A 17,590-nucleotide genomic window follows, 5' to 3' on the forward strand; every position below is an offset into this window, starting at 1 on the left:
GGGGAAACGTGCCCGGCAAACCCGCCCAGGGGCCTGGTGCCACCACGGGGATGGCTCCCGGTGCCAAAACCCCGCTGGAAGGACAGGGAGGGAGAGAAACACGGGTGGGTTTGGGGAGAAAAGTGTCCTTGGGGATGGCAGGTGGGAAATGTGCTGGGAGAATGTGGTGTGGTGCAGAGGAGAATGGGAAATGGGAAATGGGAAATGGGAAATGGGAAATGGGAAATGGGAAATGGGAAAAGGAAGGAAGGAAGGAAGGAAGGAAGGAAGGAAGGAAGGAAGGAAGGAAGGAAGGAAGGAAGGAAGGAAGGAAGGAAGGAAGGAAGGAAGGAAGGAAGGAAGGAAGGAAGGAAGGAAGGAAGGAAGGAAGGAAGGAAGGAAGGAAGGAAGGAAGGAAGGAAGGAAGGAAGGAAGGAAGGAAGGAAGGAAGGAAGGAAGGAAGGAAGGAAGGAAGGAAGGAAGGAAGGAAGGAAGTGGCGGAAGGAAGTGGCGGAAGGAAGTGGCGGAAGGAAGTGGCGGAAGTGGCGGAAGTGGCGGAAGTGGCGGAAGTGGCGGAAGGAAGGAAGTGGCGGAAGGAAGGAAGTGGCGGAAGGAAGGAAGGAAGGAAGGAAGGAAGGAAGGAAGGAAGGAAGGAAGGAAGGAAGGAAGGAAGGAAGGAAGGAAGGAAGGAAGGAAGGAAGGAAGGAAGGAAGGAAGGAAGGAAGGAAGGAAGGAAGGAAGGAAGGAAGGAAGTGGCGGAAGGAAGGAAGGAAGTGGCGGAAGGAAGGAAGGAAGTGGCGGAAGGAAGGAAGGAAGTGGCGGAAGGAAGGAAGGAAGTGGCGGAAGGAAGGAAGGAAGTGGCGGAAGGAAGGAAGGAAGTGGCGGAAGGAAGGAAGGAAGGAAGTGGCGGAAGGAAGGAAGGAAGGAAGTGGCGGAAGGAAGGAAGGAAGGAAGGAAGGAAGGAAGGAAGTGGCGGAAGGAAGGAAGGAAGGAAGTGGCGGAAGGAAGGAAGGAAGGAAGGAAGGAAGGAAGGAAGGAAGGAAGGAAGGAAGGAAGGAAGGAAGGAAGGAAGGAAGGAAGGAAGGAAGGAAGGAAGGAAGGAAGGAAGGAAGGAAGTGGCGGAAGGAAGGAAGTGGCGGAAGGAAGGAAGTGGCGGAAGGAAGGAAGTGGCGGAAGGAAGGAAGTGGCGGAAGGAAGGAAGTGGCGGAAGGAAGGAAGTGGCGGAAGGAAGGAAGTGGCGGAAGGAAGGAAGTGGCGGAAGGAAGGAAGTGGCGGAAGGAAGGAAGTGGCGGAAGGAAGGAAGTGGCGGAAGGAAGGAAGTGGCGGAAGGAAGGAAGTGGCGGAAGGAAGGAAGTGGCGGAAGGAAGGAAGTGGCGGAAGGAAGGAAGTGGCGGAAGGAAGGAAGTGGCGGAAGGAAGGAAGTGGCGGAAGGAAGTGGCGGAAGGAAGTGGCGGAAGGAAGTGGCGGAAGGAAGTGGCGGAAGGAAGTGGCGGAAGGAAGGAAGGAAGGAAGGAAGGAAGGAAGGAAGGAAGGAAGGAAGGAAGGAAGGAAGGAAGGAAGGAAGGAAGGAAGGAAGGAAGGAAGGAAGGAAGGAAGGAAGGAAGGAAGGAAGGAAGGAAGGAAGGAAGGAAGGAAGGAAAGGTGAGAGGTTTTTGTACACCTTGTGCAGCTGGTGCTTCACTTACAGACTGTTTTGTCACTTCATGCTGCTAATAAAGGACACTTCATCTCAAAAGCTAACTGCAGCAATGTCGAACTCTCTTACAGGAAATCAATTCCCTTTCTCCCGTGTAAAGGGTTTAATTTTCACGGAGGCTAAGTTTGCTAGAGAATTAACTCAGTAAGAGATGTAAGTGGGAAAATTGGTTTGTGTGGAAAGCTGAACAGCCCAGAAGAGATTACTCAAATCTCTCTTGGTATCACAGGAGTGATTAATCATTTCAGGTTACTGGGAGCAGCCTATGTACACCAAGTTTTGGCTCCCTGTTAAATTAAACTCGGAGTCAAGCAAACATTGAGCTGTAACAGAAGTGGCAGCAGGCTGTTATTACAGTTTTGTGTTACTCTAGGTGCTTATTGTGTTCCAGTTCATATTGCATATCTTCTGTGGCATGAGTTGATCCTCTATGCTAATTAAAAATTATGTTATTGTGGAAATGGGGAAACTTTTATCTACATTAGGCAATGTCTACAAGTAGTTTCACTGAATTCTTTTGCAGTTGCTTTTGCATAATTTTTACAGTTGGTATTGTAAAAATTCCAATAATAATAATATGAAGAGGACAAAGATAACAAATAATAGTTCACTGTGCATTTCCGAAGTGGAAGCTTTGAAAGGCACAGCCTTTTTCACCTGCGCTCCCTTGTCTCCCACTGCCATTTGTTTTTCCCCTGCCAAAGGTGTCAGATTTTAATTCTTTAGCTCTCCTAATCCCTTGTTCTTCCAATATAGCAAATAATTTAAAATGCAAGGGCTTTGGCATGGAAAGTAAGAAATGCTACAGCAGCAGAGCATAAAATCAGCTTCTTGTGTTGTTTACTTGTGAGGCTAGGCAGAGAGAAAGGACAGGCCTGAGCAAACCAGAAAAGACTGACTAGCTGCTGCCAAAAAATGTGGGACAGGACACCTTTCAGGAGGACTGGTGAAGAATTTCTGTATGGCCAAGGAATGTGAAACGTTGGCAGTGAAGGTGTGGAGTCCTGGGAGAGCAGGAGCTCCAAGCTTATTTTACAGTAGGAATACAAACTGCACATCCTGGGCCACCAGTGTCTGGTGAGGAAATTCAGTTTCCAAAATGACAAAAAGCATTGAGATTCTGTAAGAACAGCCAAAAATATGTATGTAGAAACACGTTTTAAGTTATTGGCATTGTTCTCTGGATACTCAGCAACCTTGGTTGAGACATCCTTCATCCTCATCAGCAGCCAAGAGCAGGTTTGACTCTCAAAAGAAAGGGCAGGTCTCATTCTGAAAAAACCCCAAGCAAAGGAAAACCCCCCCAGCTTACAAAATAAGTGAAAGTAAGTGGATGTTTGCAAAGATAAATGTGAAATTTTGATATTGTTTTCCCTCTACCTGGCTTTAAATTTGGTTTTGCTGTGAAAAAGAGCAATTGCAGCACAAAGAACAGTTTCTCTCTGTCCAGGGACTCCTTGCAGTGTCCCGAGATCTTTGTGGTCACAAACAGCCCACACCACAACTAAAGGTGACCAACCACACCCCCCTTTTTTTTTGGCTGAACACCATTTCCTCACCACTGGCTGCAGAGAGAATCAGTCAGTTGATGTGTAAAGGGTGTCTCTGTTTCTCTGTGAACAATTCTGCAGCACAACCAGCTCTGTCCTGGTGCTCCCTGACTCACCAATTGTGCCAATTGTTGTCCTGATGCCCTGTGCAAGACTTGCACACACAGACATCTGTTCCAGGGCTCTGGCATGCATCATCCCACCCCACTGCCCCTGGAGCCCATGGGCTAGCTCAGCCTGCTGCTCTGCTGCGTGTGACAGCGTGGGTCATGCACCCAGGCATGCAGCAGCTATCCAAAAAAACAGTCCAGGGCCTTGTGTTTGCTCACTTTGCTCAAGAAAATCCTTGGCTTTGGTGTGGAAGTTCTGTGCTGGGCTGTGGAATAAATTAGCTTCCACTGTCTTGCAGCTGTGTCAAAACCACACTTGGGGATGGTTTAGCTTCGCTCTATTTTTAGTTATTCATTTTTTAAAATTTATCTAAGCATTAAATGGACAGCATTTAATACGTATAATTGTCCGTGAGCAGAAAACAGAATCATTAAAATTAATTAATCAGCCTGTTTAGTGAGGATAGATTTTCATAAAGTGTTTTGTTTTTGTTTTTTTATCTTGAAATCATGCTAAACAATTCTTTAAAAAGAATTAATTGCTCTGAAAACTTGGGTCACACACTGCCGAAGCCTCACTTAAATTTCAAGCAAATGTACCCGTGGCAGTGCCAGATCTGCAGCCCTTTGTGGAGGGCACAGTGAATGTCCTGAGGAGCTGTCAAGGCACAGATAAAAGTTTGGGAACAAGCCATCCCCAGGTGAGGTGACACACACCCCCCTGTGTTTAACCACCCTGACCAAGACCAGCCAAACCTGTGCTGCTCATCAGCCAAAACCAGTATGAAATGTAGCTTTAGGTATTCCAGACTGTTTTGTTTACATTTCTGTTCTTTTTAGTATTTATTCATTTATTCTCCTGTATTTATTTTTTCTCACTCAGACACCTGTAACCCAGCAGAGCTTTTTTATTGTTTTACCCCAAATCCCAGCAGGACGCTCGTGTTTGCATTTTGTTTTTTGCAGTGGGACTGAGAGGAGCAGAGCAGGACTCTGCTGAAAGCAGGGAGCACACAGCTGATGAGGCAGAGCATCAGTGGGAGCAGGAGCCTTGGTGGGGACAGCAAGGGCTCAGGAGGGTGAAACTGCCACTGGCTGCTGCAGAGGGGGGAGGACAGGAAGGCCAGAGGTGTCTCATTAGGGACTTTTGGATTAGGTTCTTTTTCCCTTTGAACTGAAGATTGAGGAGAGGGAGGCAGTTTTCCCTTGTTTGGTCTCAGTTGTTTATTCTTTTCCTATCAGCATTACAAGGTACAAGGAGCTGTGTGCACTATGATAGAAAAGGGTAAAATGGCTAACAAAGATCCTCTTCAAGGGCTTTTATATGTCCATTTACCCAATTAACAGATGCCAACTAAATTATTTCTCTCAGTGACCCAATGACCCAACACCTCTGCGCTGCACTGTGACATTCCTTATCCAATCACTCACTACCACCCAAAAACCCCTGGGAGAAGAACATGAAGAAGAAAGAAGAAGGACAAGAGACAACACCCTAAATTCTCTATCTTGTCTCCTGTTCTCTAAACTACTTTTTCACCCAGTGATTTAAGAAACTTTCTAATCTACACACTTACACTTTTCCTATCTAACTTTAGCATTTGTTTTCATGTATCACCATGAAAACATGCTCATGAATTTCATCTTATATGAAATTCAGTGTTTCTTTGGATCCTAGAACTAAGTATTAGAAACAAGGGCACACACTCTGTATCCCAGACTCCAACACAGAGGGGCAGAGAGTGTGGCACTGTTTTATTTAGCAGTGTCCGAGGGGAAGCTCTCACATCTGGCCTCTCCTGCCCTCCCTGCTCCCCGTGGCTGCTGGGCTGGCTCCCACCGCCTTCCCTCGGGATCCCAGCTGGAACAGCTCCCTCACAGCCCCCTGGACAGTGTCCATGGGTCATGGAGTGACCACAGGGCTTCAGTTTGGAGCATACAGGTGGTGGTGTGTGCCTGACGCCTGCCCAGCCCCAGCTGTGACATTTCCCCCTGCAGCTGGTGCTCCTGGCCATCCCCAGGAGCTGTGGTGGGCTTCCAGCAGGAGCAGTGCCACAGGCACTTACTGACAGCCCCTGGGGACTGGGGAGAACACCTGCAGACAGAGGGTTGGCTAAGAAAAGATGATTTCAGTTAGTTAAAAATAGTGTCAGCTCACATGAACTGGCCAATTCCATTTATTTCCATTTCACTGTAACAAAAAATTGGATAGAGAACCCTTTATTTGAGCACCACTTAGCTCATATTAAATGGTATAAAGGAATCATTAAGATATCTGGTGAGTTTATACTAAGTTAATTGTAGAAATATGAACACAATTAAGCCACACTTAGCAAGATACACTGCATTTTGACTACTTTGCAAATTGACCCCTAGGACCTGTGGCCCCTGCCCTGAAACAGCTTGTTTCCTGAAGTGAGCCAGGCTTATTTCAAGCTCAGGAATGAGTTTTCTGGGAAGCCAGTTATAATTCCATTTATCTCTGCCTTCCACCTGTGTCAAGGTGAATTTACACAGATTTTTCTCAACACGGTTGTGTGTGGCAGGTGAAGTGTGTTTTTCTGCTTCGACTGCAGCTTCACTTAGCCCTGATAGTGTTTGATCTGCTGTGCACAAGATTAAGACTCACTCATCTGCTGCCACAGAAATAATTACCTGCTTTCTTTTTGGCATGAGAACAGATACATGAAAACTGCAAGGCAATCCCTATCTACTTACAAATATTCCAAATTCCTTGCAAAAACTCTTCCAGTAGATCTCTCTCCCCTCCTGCCTCCTTCTTCCCCCCCTTCCTGTCCTTTTGTAGCTCTCCTCACTGGCCTACCCCAACATTAATCACATTCCCATGTTTTAGCTCCGTTTCACTTGTCTGGATTATTCAGTGTTCCCCACATTGCTCAGACACAGAATGTTTCCTCTCCCTGAGGAACATTTGAAGAAAGGGGAGAGGAAAATCTTCTGGGGTTCACTGAGCTCATGTCAGATACTGAAAATGCATTCTCTGTATGAACCACCGACAGTAAATCTGCTGTTTTTAGTTTTGAAAGGCATCCTGGAATGGTGAGGGGTTTTCCCCTTTATTTCTGCTGTCCCTGCTGCACTCTCTTCTCTTCTGGCCAGAGATTCCACATCTGAGTAGCACCCACAGGTCTTTAGGCTGCTGTAGACTCCAAAATCTGTTAGAGGTACATGACCTTCTCAAGAAGGGCTGAACCACTGTCAGATTGAAATCTGCCTGCTGGAAAACTGGAGGATTCTTGTCAGACCAGCTGTATTCCTTCTCTGATATGTAAATTAGAACTAGAAGTCAAAAAAAACTGTTCAAAATTATGTAGAGAGCTGTGATACACATATCTCTAGGGCCATAAATAGCTACCTGTGGATCTAAGTGTCCAATAGCACAAACAGATAAATATTCATATGTGACACCCATAATACAGATAATCTGCATGTATTTAGAGTTATTGAGTTATTTTTAAATGATACTTAGAATTGGTTGCTAAGTGTTTTGGTGTTTGTATCATTCTTATGTCAACCTTTCTCCACAAAAGTTAAGTACATGTACATGTTTAAATGCAGTATTTTTCCTATTAATTTCTTTTTCTTATATATTGCTCATCACTCTGGAATCTCAGTACCACTTAGATAATGACCTTTACTAGAAAAAGAAATCAGTTCTTCATTTTTCTTCTGATTCCCACCTTTTTTCATAGGTTGTTTTTTTTTCTCATCAGACCATGAAAAACAGATGACATTGCTTTAAAAAAGAAAATCATCGTTTTCAGTTTCCCCAGCAATATTAGCACTATTATCTTATGGAGATTACTCAGTAAAACAATTCTCAGTGTTAATGACCAAATTATTAATTCTCATTATTATAAGAATTAGCATGTAAACACACAGAAACTGGAAATGCTTTGGTTTGGCTGAATCTGATAATTACAGGTGAGGCTTTCCCACCCTGTTTGCAAATGAAAGGCCTTTTAAAATTCTAGATTTTGTTGCTCATAGGTTTTGTTTCGTTAAAACGAGACATTTTGAGAGAAAATAATTGTAATGTAATTGTAATTCTTGTAATGAGGAGAATCAGCCAGCTGTGGTTTGAGAGCTGTGCTTGGAGCTGCAGTCCTGACCTGATGGTGTGACCTGAGGATTTTAGCCCGAGTGAGGATGGGGGGTGTCACCTCTGGACACCTCTTCTGCCCATTTGTGATATTTTTTTTGGCACAGGTCACAGAGACACCCATCCTCTCTCACCATGTCTAAATCTGAGGTACAGGACAAACTCTGGCAGCAATTACTCTGCTGCTGAGGCTCGTGCAGGATCAAGGTTGCTCCTTTAACTGAGCTTTGATAGTTTTATATTCCGAATTATTGTCTTTCCGAAATCACCAGCGTGCTGTCAGGTAGTTTAGTTATGTTCCTCCTGTTTTCTCTCATTAGCCCCATTTCCACACCCCAAAAATATGAAAAGGTTTTCTTGTCTTTCCTTACAACAGCTCCCAGGGGAGGCATTTCAGAGCGTGGCTGTGCAAAATGTGTTTTAGAAAACTGAATGTGGTGCCCAGAAATAATTTTCACTTGGCCTCGAGCTGAATGTTTGACACCCCCATCCAAAGCTTAATGCTGCAGCTTCCTATTCCTCAGCACCCTAACATGCAGATGAACACCTCCAGGAAAATGAGACACAGATATTGATTGGTCCCAGGGTATTAATTAGCTGAGGCCCAGGTGAGGAGACTCTGGAGCAGCAAAGGTGGGAGTGCTGTGATGCTCCTGTGGGCTGGGCTGGCACACACATCTCCAGAGCCCCTCTCCACAGCAGGGTTCTTTGGGAATGAAACACGGTGCTCCTGTGCCCAGGTGCCAAATATTCCCCATTTTCAGTAGCATCATGCCCCCCGTTGCCATGGGAACGGGAGGGAGCTGCACACACCTGGTCCTGCCTGCAGGTACCTGTGGGTTTTCGGGGAGGATCTGTGCTGCACCAGGCAGCTGAAGGGTTTTTAGCTTTCCCATCGAGATGCTAGCTTGGAGCCCAGTACAAGAATTTCTGGAGTGTGCCCCGAGGTTTGCCTGTAAGCTCCCACCTCAGAGCATGAACATTCTGTGGTTGAGGAATGCCCAAAACTCTCCTCTCCTGACTCCTCCAAGTGCAGAATTGGGAGCCAGGTGTCTGTGTCAGCTATCAGCCTGCCCCAGAGGAAATTAAAATGCTGCAGCTCTTGGGTGCAGGGCCAGCTTGTTTAGTGAACGCCTTAGTTTGGGCACTCCACAAAAAGCAGTCCCTTCCAACAGGGTGGGCAGGAGATGGAAAACACCAGAGGGGAGGCAGAAGAGCAGAGAAACTCCAGAAAGCAGTGGTGGGAAGCCAAGGATCCTGCCTTACTGCTGCAATTAAACACAGGGGACAGGGAGGATGCTGTGGGTCTTGGCCAGATGCAGGTGGTAATTCCCAAAAGGAATCACCTGATCATCCCATCTCCACTCAGAGGGAAAAGGTCAAAAAGGAGAAAATTCCCAGCCTTTGGGACATCCTACTTCTGTGGCCAGTTTCACTACCACAGCTTTCTATAAATATTTTCAAACATAGTAGTAGGAAAAAAATTCTAACCTAATAGGGGAAAAAACCCAAAAAAAGGGGGCAAGCCCATTAGAGTATATCCTTCCAGCTGTTTGATCAAAACTGTTAGGCCTAAAGGTAGTAAAACTTTTTTCCTTTTCAGGATTTTGAGCTGAACAACGAGCTGAAAATGAACGTGTTAAATTTGCTGGAGGAAGTTTTGAGAGACCCTGACCTTCTGCCACAAGAAAGGAAAGCTACTGCAAACATACTGAGGTAATTTCTGATTATTTCACCTGTTAACTGCAGCACAGAGTGACACACACTCTGTATCCAGGAATTCACAGGGCTGGGTTTTCCTCCAGAGGATTTAATTTTGAAGGATTACTAAGTGTTTTATGAGCCATAAAACAGAGCCTGTTTCATTCATAAAAATACCTGTATTGGAAAGCTTTGCTGCAGAACAGCTGACAGCCACGAGTTCAGCCCTCAAGTATGAGTGAGAGCAGATCTGTCTACAAAATGCAAATATTTTATAGCCACTGATCTTCAAGTACATTTTTCTGCAATCCTGAGGAGCAGTAAGCATTTAAAGACTAAGCAAATAAATAAATTAGTTGAGACATTTACAGGCTATTGAATAAAATAAAACAACATGGAATATACAGATAAATCTACAGTGTGTTTTGTTAACATTTACGGACGTTTATTCTGCAGATAAACCATTACATGTGCAACAAATAGAGTATGCCTGAATTTTCTAAGACCATTTGACAGGTTTCCAAAAGATTTATGAAAAAAAATGGCTGAAAAATTCACCTGTGAGGACAAATATCAAACTGAAAATGAGAAACACAGATAAGTTCTTATTAAAAGCACCTTTTCCTCTTACATAAACAAAAATGATCCTCCTTTTAATAATACCATGTGTAAACATAGTGCAAATGATGAATTGTCTCCATTTGCATCCTTTTACTGCTGTTCTAGGAAATGGTTGTTATTGTTTGTGTTCTCTCCCCTCCTAGAAATGATGTGCCTGAGCACACTGTCTGATCCACCATTTGTATCATTATATGGTGTATCACTATATGTTCATCAGATATTTCCTTTTTTCCACATTTTCCAGAAATTCAGACTGAATTTTTGACCATTCTTTGAAATTTTGGTTTCTGGTTTGTTTTGGGGTTGTTTTGTTTTGTTTTTTGCAAAGGATTAAAAAAATGGAAAAAGAGTTTTTCCTTTTAGCCTTGGCTAAAAACTCCTTTATTGCTTTTCAAGAGTGTTTAGCAGTGCTGCTAAACAGACATGGATGCTGGACCACCTGATGTGAAATATTTCACTCCTACTTCCTTGTGAATTAAATTTCAATCCAATTCCTCACCCTTTCACTGGAAAGGAAAGGGTGACATTTTGGGGAAATGTCTGGTAATTAGGAGTGATTTCCAGAGTTTAACAAGGCACTGTAGTTGCTGCTGGAGACACAGGCTCTCAGAAAGAGAGTAAGGAATTACAGGACATAATTAATATATTTTATTTAATATTAATATAATATTACAGAAGTAAAGGGCATTACAGGCTATAAGGAATAATTTGCAGCTGTTTGTGTGCAACTTTATTTGTGATACTGTGATATTTTGTGAAACTGGCACGTTCCCTTGCTCTTCCACAGTCCTTAATTTTTATTGTACATTCTTAAAATAGCTTTTTTTTATTTATAAGCTTGAAAAAAGCCCTGATGGGCTTGCTGGTGGGAGCAGGGTCCCATGGAGGCTGTGAGCACCCAGTCCTGGGGCACCCAGGGTGCAGCTCCTCAGCCTGGGGGTGCATTCAGGGCAGAACCAGCTGCCCAACTTGGCAATAATCAGAATATGAAATGGGGGGTGGCTCCTGCCAGGGGATTTAACCTGGCAGAGCATCCTGGAACAGCTCTGGAGCTGGTGTTGTGGAGGGTGAGAAACGAGCAGAGGTGAGCTGTGCACACCTGACCAAACCCAGAGGTGCCCAGGGCTGCAGGAACACAGCTTTTCCTGCATTTCCAGGAAAACACCACAGCATTTCCAGGAAACACCACAGCATTTCCAGGAAACACCAGTGCTGTGTGGTGCAGAGGAGGGTGTGGGGTTTGTTCTCTGCCCCGTGGTGCCCTGGCTGCCTCAGGAGGTCACACCAAGCGCTGATCTGGCCCAGGCTGGGGTGCTCTGGCTGTCTCTTGTCTCCAGAGAGGGCTGCAGGAACCAGCTGCTGCTGACCCAGAGCTGCTCAGCCTCGGGACAAGGCTCCCCTGAGGAGCTCCTGGTCCTGCAGGGTCCCTGGCACAGCATCATTCCCTTCTCTGCACCGCACCGGGGACCCTCTGTCAGCCTGCACACCACGCTCTCAGTGTGGATGGCCGGCCTGCAATGAAGAAAACGATTTCCTGAGTTCCCTCAGCCTTCCCCAAGGCCCTTGTGAAGGGTTTGCATTGCCAAAGAGCCCTGTGGTGGCAGCCTGTGTGTACCTGGGGCACCAAACCTCAGCACAGGGGGCAGGCAGGGAATGCAGCGCTCCTGCCACAGCCTCTCCCTGCCAGGGAGGAGATCCTCTCCACCAAAAACCTCTGAATTTAGGCGTCCTGGCTCCTTCTCCACTGGGACAGGACCCAGGCAGGGACTTGCTGTGAATCCCCCTGGATGTCCTGCAGACCCCAGGCTGTGTCCTCTGGCAGATGTGCAGAGGTGCTGCCAGCTTCGTGCTCCTCTCTCGGCTCCTGCCCCAGGGGCTGCCTTGGAGAGATGTCATCCTTCTGCCTCCCCTCTGCACTGAGACTGCCACCTGACACTGCTTGGAGGGGAAATACAAATTACCTGCAGCTGAAGGGCTTTTGTTGTTAGAAACCAATTTGTTTGAAGATTTCTGACAGCGTGCTTTCCATAAGAAAGAGCAGATCTGTCGTACCTGGGAGTTTTGGTGAAACTCTCGTTCAAAAGCTTTCTCTGGGACAGGTTGAAAATGGGAAGGAGTAATCCAGTTGATGTGCCCTTCGTAAAAATAGTCACCCACCCACTTGCTGAGTGAGTGCTGTGAAATTTTGTTGTTCTGCAGAGGTGCTTGCTGCAGGCATTTTGTCTAAAACATGTATTCTATCAGAATTCTGGGTTGCCTGTCAGCTGTCACTGTAGGGCCTGGCTTCCCCACATCTCAGTTTTTGTAGTCTGCTCTTGAGTCTGAAAGGTTGACAAATGCAGAATGGGTTTAAGACAAGCATTTCTTGTCAAAAATTCAGTTCCAAGCATTCATGAAAAAACGTTCATGCTTTCTGAGGCTTGGCACTGGCATTCTCTATGTCTCCCTGAAGGATATTGGGTAAAAACGTGTCCTTTTAGAAACTGTCCCAGCCTTTGCATGCATGCACATCCTTGGGAAACCCATCCCCTTGTTAGCAGAGATGAGAGGAGCAGGAAAGGTTGGTTTTTGTTCCTAAGATCCATCAGTCAGCTCTGGGAAAGGCTCTGCCTGGAATGTGAATGACAAGGAGAGTGTTGATGGGAGATGCTGAGCTGCTTCATGCCTTGAGTCATCAAACAAAGCAGCTGGTATTTCTTGCATGATGGGGTTTCTGTTGTGTGCACTGACAGGGTTTCTCTTCAGGGTAAAAAAGCTTTTTTTGATTCGGTATCTGTTCTGAAAGCCAGGCAAACCTCTCAATGTACATTTTGCTTGAGATTTTATCAGCCTTATTTACTAACCCCTGAAATCTAGATAAAATTTAATTGGTAACGAAGCAGGAAGGTTTAAATTCAGAGTGAACAGCAGTGAATAACTTTGATAGATAATCCTATCTGGAGAAAACCAAGTTGCTTCAAGAAACAGCTCCTCCTTCTTCTTTAGACTAAACATAAATGAAATTGAGGGATATGCAGATGTCAAAATGGGATGGATGAACACTTTTGCTGCCTTGTGTGGTCTCACCAAACAACACATTTCAGACTCTCTAACTTGCACTCGCTTTTAAATATTTTTATGTGCTTTATGTACCAAAAAGAAAGAACAAAGTGCTAATATTTTAAAATATTTTCAAATAGAAAATTATTTTAATATTTGGCCTGCTCAGGCATGAAGAATAGTGGGAGAGAAAGAATCTTAACTGGTGATTCTGAGCATTCGTTCTTCACTTCTGAGGACACTGTTCAGTCCTCCCTGAGGCTGACCCTGCTCAGGGGAGCCCCTCTGTGCCTCTGCTGTCTCTTGGGACTGTTTCCACAAGGATCTGCTTCTTCCCAGCTCCCAGGGAGTGCAGAGGGAGCTGTCCAGGCAGGGCTGGCAGCCCATGAGTGTCCCCAGTCCTCTGCTGGCACTGGGTGTCCCAAGGCTGACAGCAGCACGGACTGAAGTGGAATCTGCTGTTGATGACATCAAAAAACAGCATTATCCGGTCTCCAGACCTGTTGCCCTCTGCAGATTCCGGTGTAGAATAGTTATGGATAAAAGGAGAGTTGGTTTTGGTTCATTTCATGAGACCACTGTGCTAGGAGAAGAGCATCTGCTTAGAATGACACCTTGAGAGTCCACATAAAACACGAGATGTCCTGGTAGAGAGTGTGGGGGGAAGTGTAATCGTTTTCAGCCTTTTAGGAATGCCATGTTTCATACTTTATTTCATATTAAGCAAGCACAAGGATGTCTGTATCAAAGGAGAGAACCTGATCTAACATAAAGTTATATTTAAGTAACTTGGATGGTGGATTTTGCAAGATTGGTGGGAATGTCTGGGGCAGAGGGACAGGTCCCATGAGGTTTCCATTGCCAGGAAAAAAACCTCTAAAACCTCTTGCTATGGGGTGAACACCTCCTGCAGCCCCCAGGCGTGAGGAGCAGCACAAAATAAGCTGCTCTGCAGGACAGATTGCCAGGCTATTTACAGGGACTGAGGCTGCACTCCTCATTATCCCAGCAAGGAGCTTAGGGTTCTCCTGCAGAGGTGAGCACGCCTTGCCCATCAGACACAAGGTGTTTCCAGCCCTTATGGGGGGAAAAAAATAAAAATAGAAGGGTTCTGTGAGGATTTGGAGGGCTGCAGATGAAGGGAAGGAGGTGTCTGAGGTGCTGTCTGCGTGGCTCCTTTCACATTCTTGTGGCAGTAGAGATGGACACGACACCTTTTCTTCATGTAACAAATATATTGTTCACAGCTCGTTCTTACATGGTTTCTGAAAGCATTTTGTTTAATTCTAATTGGTTAGTAACCTGTTGCTGCTCAGTTCATTGGTTAGCAGTGTTGCTAGTGGACATTCCTGCTGAGGACTTCTTTCCCCTAAGCTGTTAACATTTTTGTCTCATGGGTATAGAACCACTTCTCACGGGTACAAGTCCTTTTCTTACAGGTGAAAATTGATTTCCAGAAGAACAGGCTGATATCTGCAGGCTGATTCTCACAAATACAGGCCTGATTTTTGATCAAAAATTAGATTTTACAGGGCCTTTCTTTTGCAGGATTTTACCTGTATGCAATGCAGTCTTACTTATGTTCCTTCTCCCTACATCTTTTCATTCCTCTCTTACATAAATCCAACGTTTTCAAGGTTTCTTTGTGTCTGTAATTTCCACATGAAGGAGTAAGACCTTGTAATTATGTGCCAATACACTACATCAGGGAAGGTGGTGTTTGATCAATGCTTACTTTTGCCTAGTTAATTTTTGATCCATTTCTCCCAAATAACCATGATAATCACAGGTTTTCTGTAACAGAGCTGGAAACATCCATTCACATTTTATTGCTGAAAGGAAATCATGTCCTTGCTACAAGGAAAAGCTGCAGTTTGCTGTCCATTTCCACACTCAGAGCTCAGTGTGGGACAATGAACAGGACAATTTCCAGGATCTTAAAAATCCATGGAAATGTTTTAGCTTACGTGTCTCTAATGTTGCAACAGTTTGTACACTTTTACTGAGAGCAAGACATGACCTTTCAGGTTACAGATTTATTTTTTTTTTGTTTACTTCCTCAATGGGCAGATTTAGGATTTATTTTAGATAAACCATTTTGCTGACCTATGATAAGGTTTTCACATAACCATGGACAACAATAACTATTATTATTATTATTATTATTATTATTATTATTATTATTATTATTATTATTATTATTATTATTATTATTATTATTATTATTATTTTATCTAAGATTTTCTGTTACTTTATTTTCCAGGACTCTTTCTCAGGATGATCAAGACGATAACCATTTGAAAATAGAGGATATCATCCAGATGGTAAGTTCCTCTTGAGAGTTAAGCATAAATATTCCTATAGATATTCCTATAAATATAGGATGTTTAAATATATAGGATATAGGGTATATAAATATTCCTATAGAAATGTTGTATGTTTGAGTCAATAAATATATAATATAAAAATATATAAATAATAATATATAAATAAATAATAATATATCGTATCATATCTAATATATATTAATAAATATTAGTATATCAGATATATTATTTTATAGATAATGTATATATTCTTATATACTGATCTTTTATTCCAGGAATGTCCATTTCAGTTTAAAGATTGTAAAGATTTTGGAGCCCGTATCAAAACTGAACACATCAAAATTTTAGTATTCGGGTAAAATCTCAGGATTTTAAAAAAAGGGGAAGCTATTACTGTATGTGAAATCAGAGGTGCAGAATGTGCAGAGTTTAATTAAGCTGCCCTCCTGCTCCTGGGCTGCTGCTGTGTTCCTGCTTTATGGGTTTCCAGCCGGGTGTTTGTGCTGTCAATCCTTATTTCTCCTTACGCCGAAGCTGCTCCCGCCGCGGTGTGGGAGGTGCCCAGGTGGCTGCTGGTGGCCCGTGGCACGCAGAGAGAGCCCTGAGTGTTGCCCTTGCTTTTGCAGCCTGACTGCCCCAAGCCCGAGAGCTTCGAGACGCTGTCGGCCATGGAGCTGGCGGAGCAGATCACCCTGCTGGACCACGTCGTGTTCCGCAGCATCCCCTACGAGTGAGCACAAACCCCTCCTCTGGCCTCTGCAGAGCTCTGCTGAGGTGGCCAGCACCCCAAAACCCCCTCTCCTTCACAAGTTATCTAACAATGGCTGATTTGCTCTATTACAGAAGGAATTGTTTATTTTATAGACACAGAAATGCCAGACATAAGGCTTGAAACGAGCCAGTACTCACAGGAGTAAGGACAAAAAGGAAACTACTAGAAGGAGTACACAGTGTGAGGTTAAGGGTACCTGATAATGTTACAGCAAGGGAAGAAGTGAAACAACCGAGGATTCCATGCATCTTCCTGTCCAGGGGTTGTGGGGGCACACACCAAGATCCTTTCCCTCAGTCCCCAGGGAAGTAACCACGGAATCTGATCCAAACTCCAGGGAGGAGTCTCAAACACTCTCAGGCTGTGGGAGGCTTCTGCCTCTGTGGTAACTCGTGTGTCTTTTAGAGTTTGCAGGACAGTCAGGAATATTTCTCCTCTCTCTTCCCAGATTTGCTGTCCAGACTGAGATGTTGATTCTTAGCTGGGACCTGACCCTTTTGGTGCCAGAGATGCCCCTTTGGGCCTTTCACCCCTGGGTTATCTCCTCGCTGTCTGCACTGCCTGTGTGCTGGAGAGGGCACAGAGAACACTCCTGGCACTGAGTGTCCCCTGGGGGCACAGGGACCCCCAGGCTGGGGTGGCCACCACACCCCAGCTCAGCCCCTGACCAAAGGCTTTGCACACATAAAAGGATAATGTGGTGTAAATAGGGTCACAGCACTGGAAATTAGGATGGGGTGATGGGGGCAGAGGGGATTAAGAGAAAAATAAATCTTCTTTACAATATTTACCATTTCAGACAGCATTAGAAATGGTATAGTGAGACTCTGGAATTAATGTAAAGCTGCGTTATTAGCTCCCAGCAAATTGAGGTATCACTGAAATCTGCTTAGGCTGTGGTTACAGACAGACTCTGTACTGCATTTATGATGATTTTGTTTGCTTTTTTCCTATCCCATCAATGTCTAGAGAGTTCCTTGGGCAGGGCTGGATGAAAGTGGATAAAAATGAGAGAACGCCCTATATTATGAAAACTAGTCAACACTTTAATGATGTAAGTACACTCAAATACAGATTTGCTTTCTAGGAACCCCATGGACTGTCTCTGGCCTCTGGATCAAAAATGCTGGGTTTTGTTGCAATGTGATGTAATGGGTTATCTATTAGTGACTGAATGCTGCAGCCTCTTTGTAATGAACCATTTAAATCAAACCAGATGAAGATTCTCGTTTCCAGTAATTGGTACTCAGCATTTCAGTGGCAATTTAAGAGAGTAGAACATTTTAAACCGTTGCACAGTGCCTTTCAGCCTACTGAAGAAACTAATTTCTCCAGAGAAATATAACACCAATTCCATGCCTTTGTATTCCTAAACACATCTTTCTCCATTATCATTTTCCTTGAATTGTACTGGGAGACTTCCAGGTTTATCACTGATGGCTTGGAGACCTTCCCATTGCATCCCCAACCCTTCTTTCCTGTTCCCATCCCCTCCCCTGCCTCCAGCTCTGTTTCCAGTGTTGTTTCCCTGGGTTTCTGAATCACAGAATTCACAGGATCACTGGGCTGGAACAGACACACAAGATCATCGAGTCCAACCCAGCCCTAACAACCAGACCATGGCACTCAGTGCCACGTCCAGTCTTTTTATAAACCCCTCCAGGGATGGTGA

General features: G+C 44.6%; 1 protein-coding gene and 1 long non-coding RNA gene across 10 annotated transcripts in view; one reads left to right on the top strand and one right to left on the bottom strand.

Moving 5' to 3' along the window:
- Positions 1–17,590, top strand: part of RASGRF2 (Ras protein specific guanine nucleotide releasing factor 2) — a 120,923-nt gene that overhangs the window by 93,871 nt on the left and 9,462 nt on the right. For all 9 annotated transcript variants that reach the window (XM_086868035.1, XM_086868036.1, XM_086868039.1 and 6 more), the window contains 4 exons: positions 9,062–9,174; positions 15,083–15,143; positions 15,773–15,876; positions 16,888–16,972. In XM_086868035.1, coding sequence (XP_086724161.1) covers positions 9,062–9,174; positions 15,083–15,143; positions 15,773–15,876; positions 16,888–16,972 — 363 coding nt within the window. The remainder of the gene's footprint in view (positions 1–9,061; positions 9,175–15,082; positions 15,144–15,772; positions 15,877–16,887; positions 16,973–17,590) is intronic.
- LOC147647960 (uncharacterized) lies at positions 9,011–11,731 on the bottom strand. Its single transcript, XR_015280522.1, has 2 exons — positions 11,396–11,731; positions 9,011–11,292 (listed from the first exon to the last, which is right to left on the bottom strand). It is a non-coding gene; the product is annotated as an uncharacterized LOC147647960 (long non-coding RNA).

Source organism: Cyanistes caeruleus, chromosome Z (assembly GCF_971803275.1).
Source record: "Cyanistes caeruleus chromosome Z, bCyaCae1.hap1.1, whole genome shotgun sequence".
NCBI classification, from domain to species: domain Eukaryota; kingdom Metazoa; phylum Chordata; class Aves; order Passeriformes; family Paridae; genus Cyanistes; species Cyanistes caeruleus.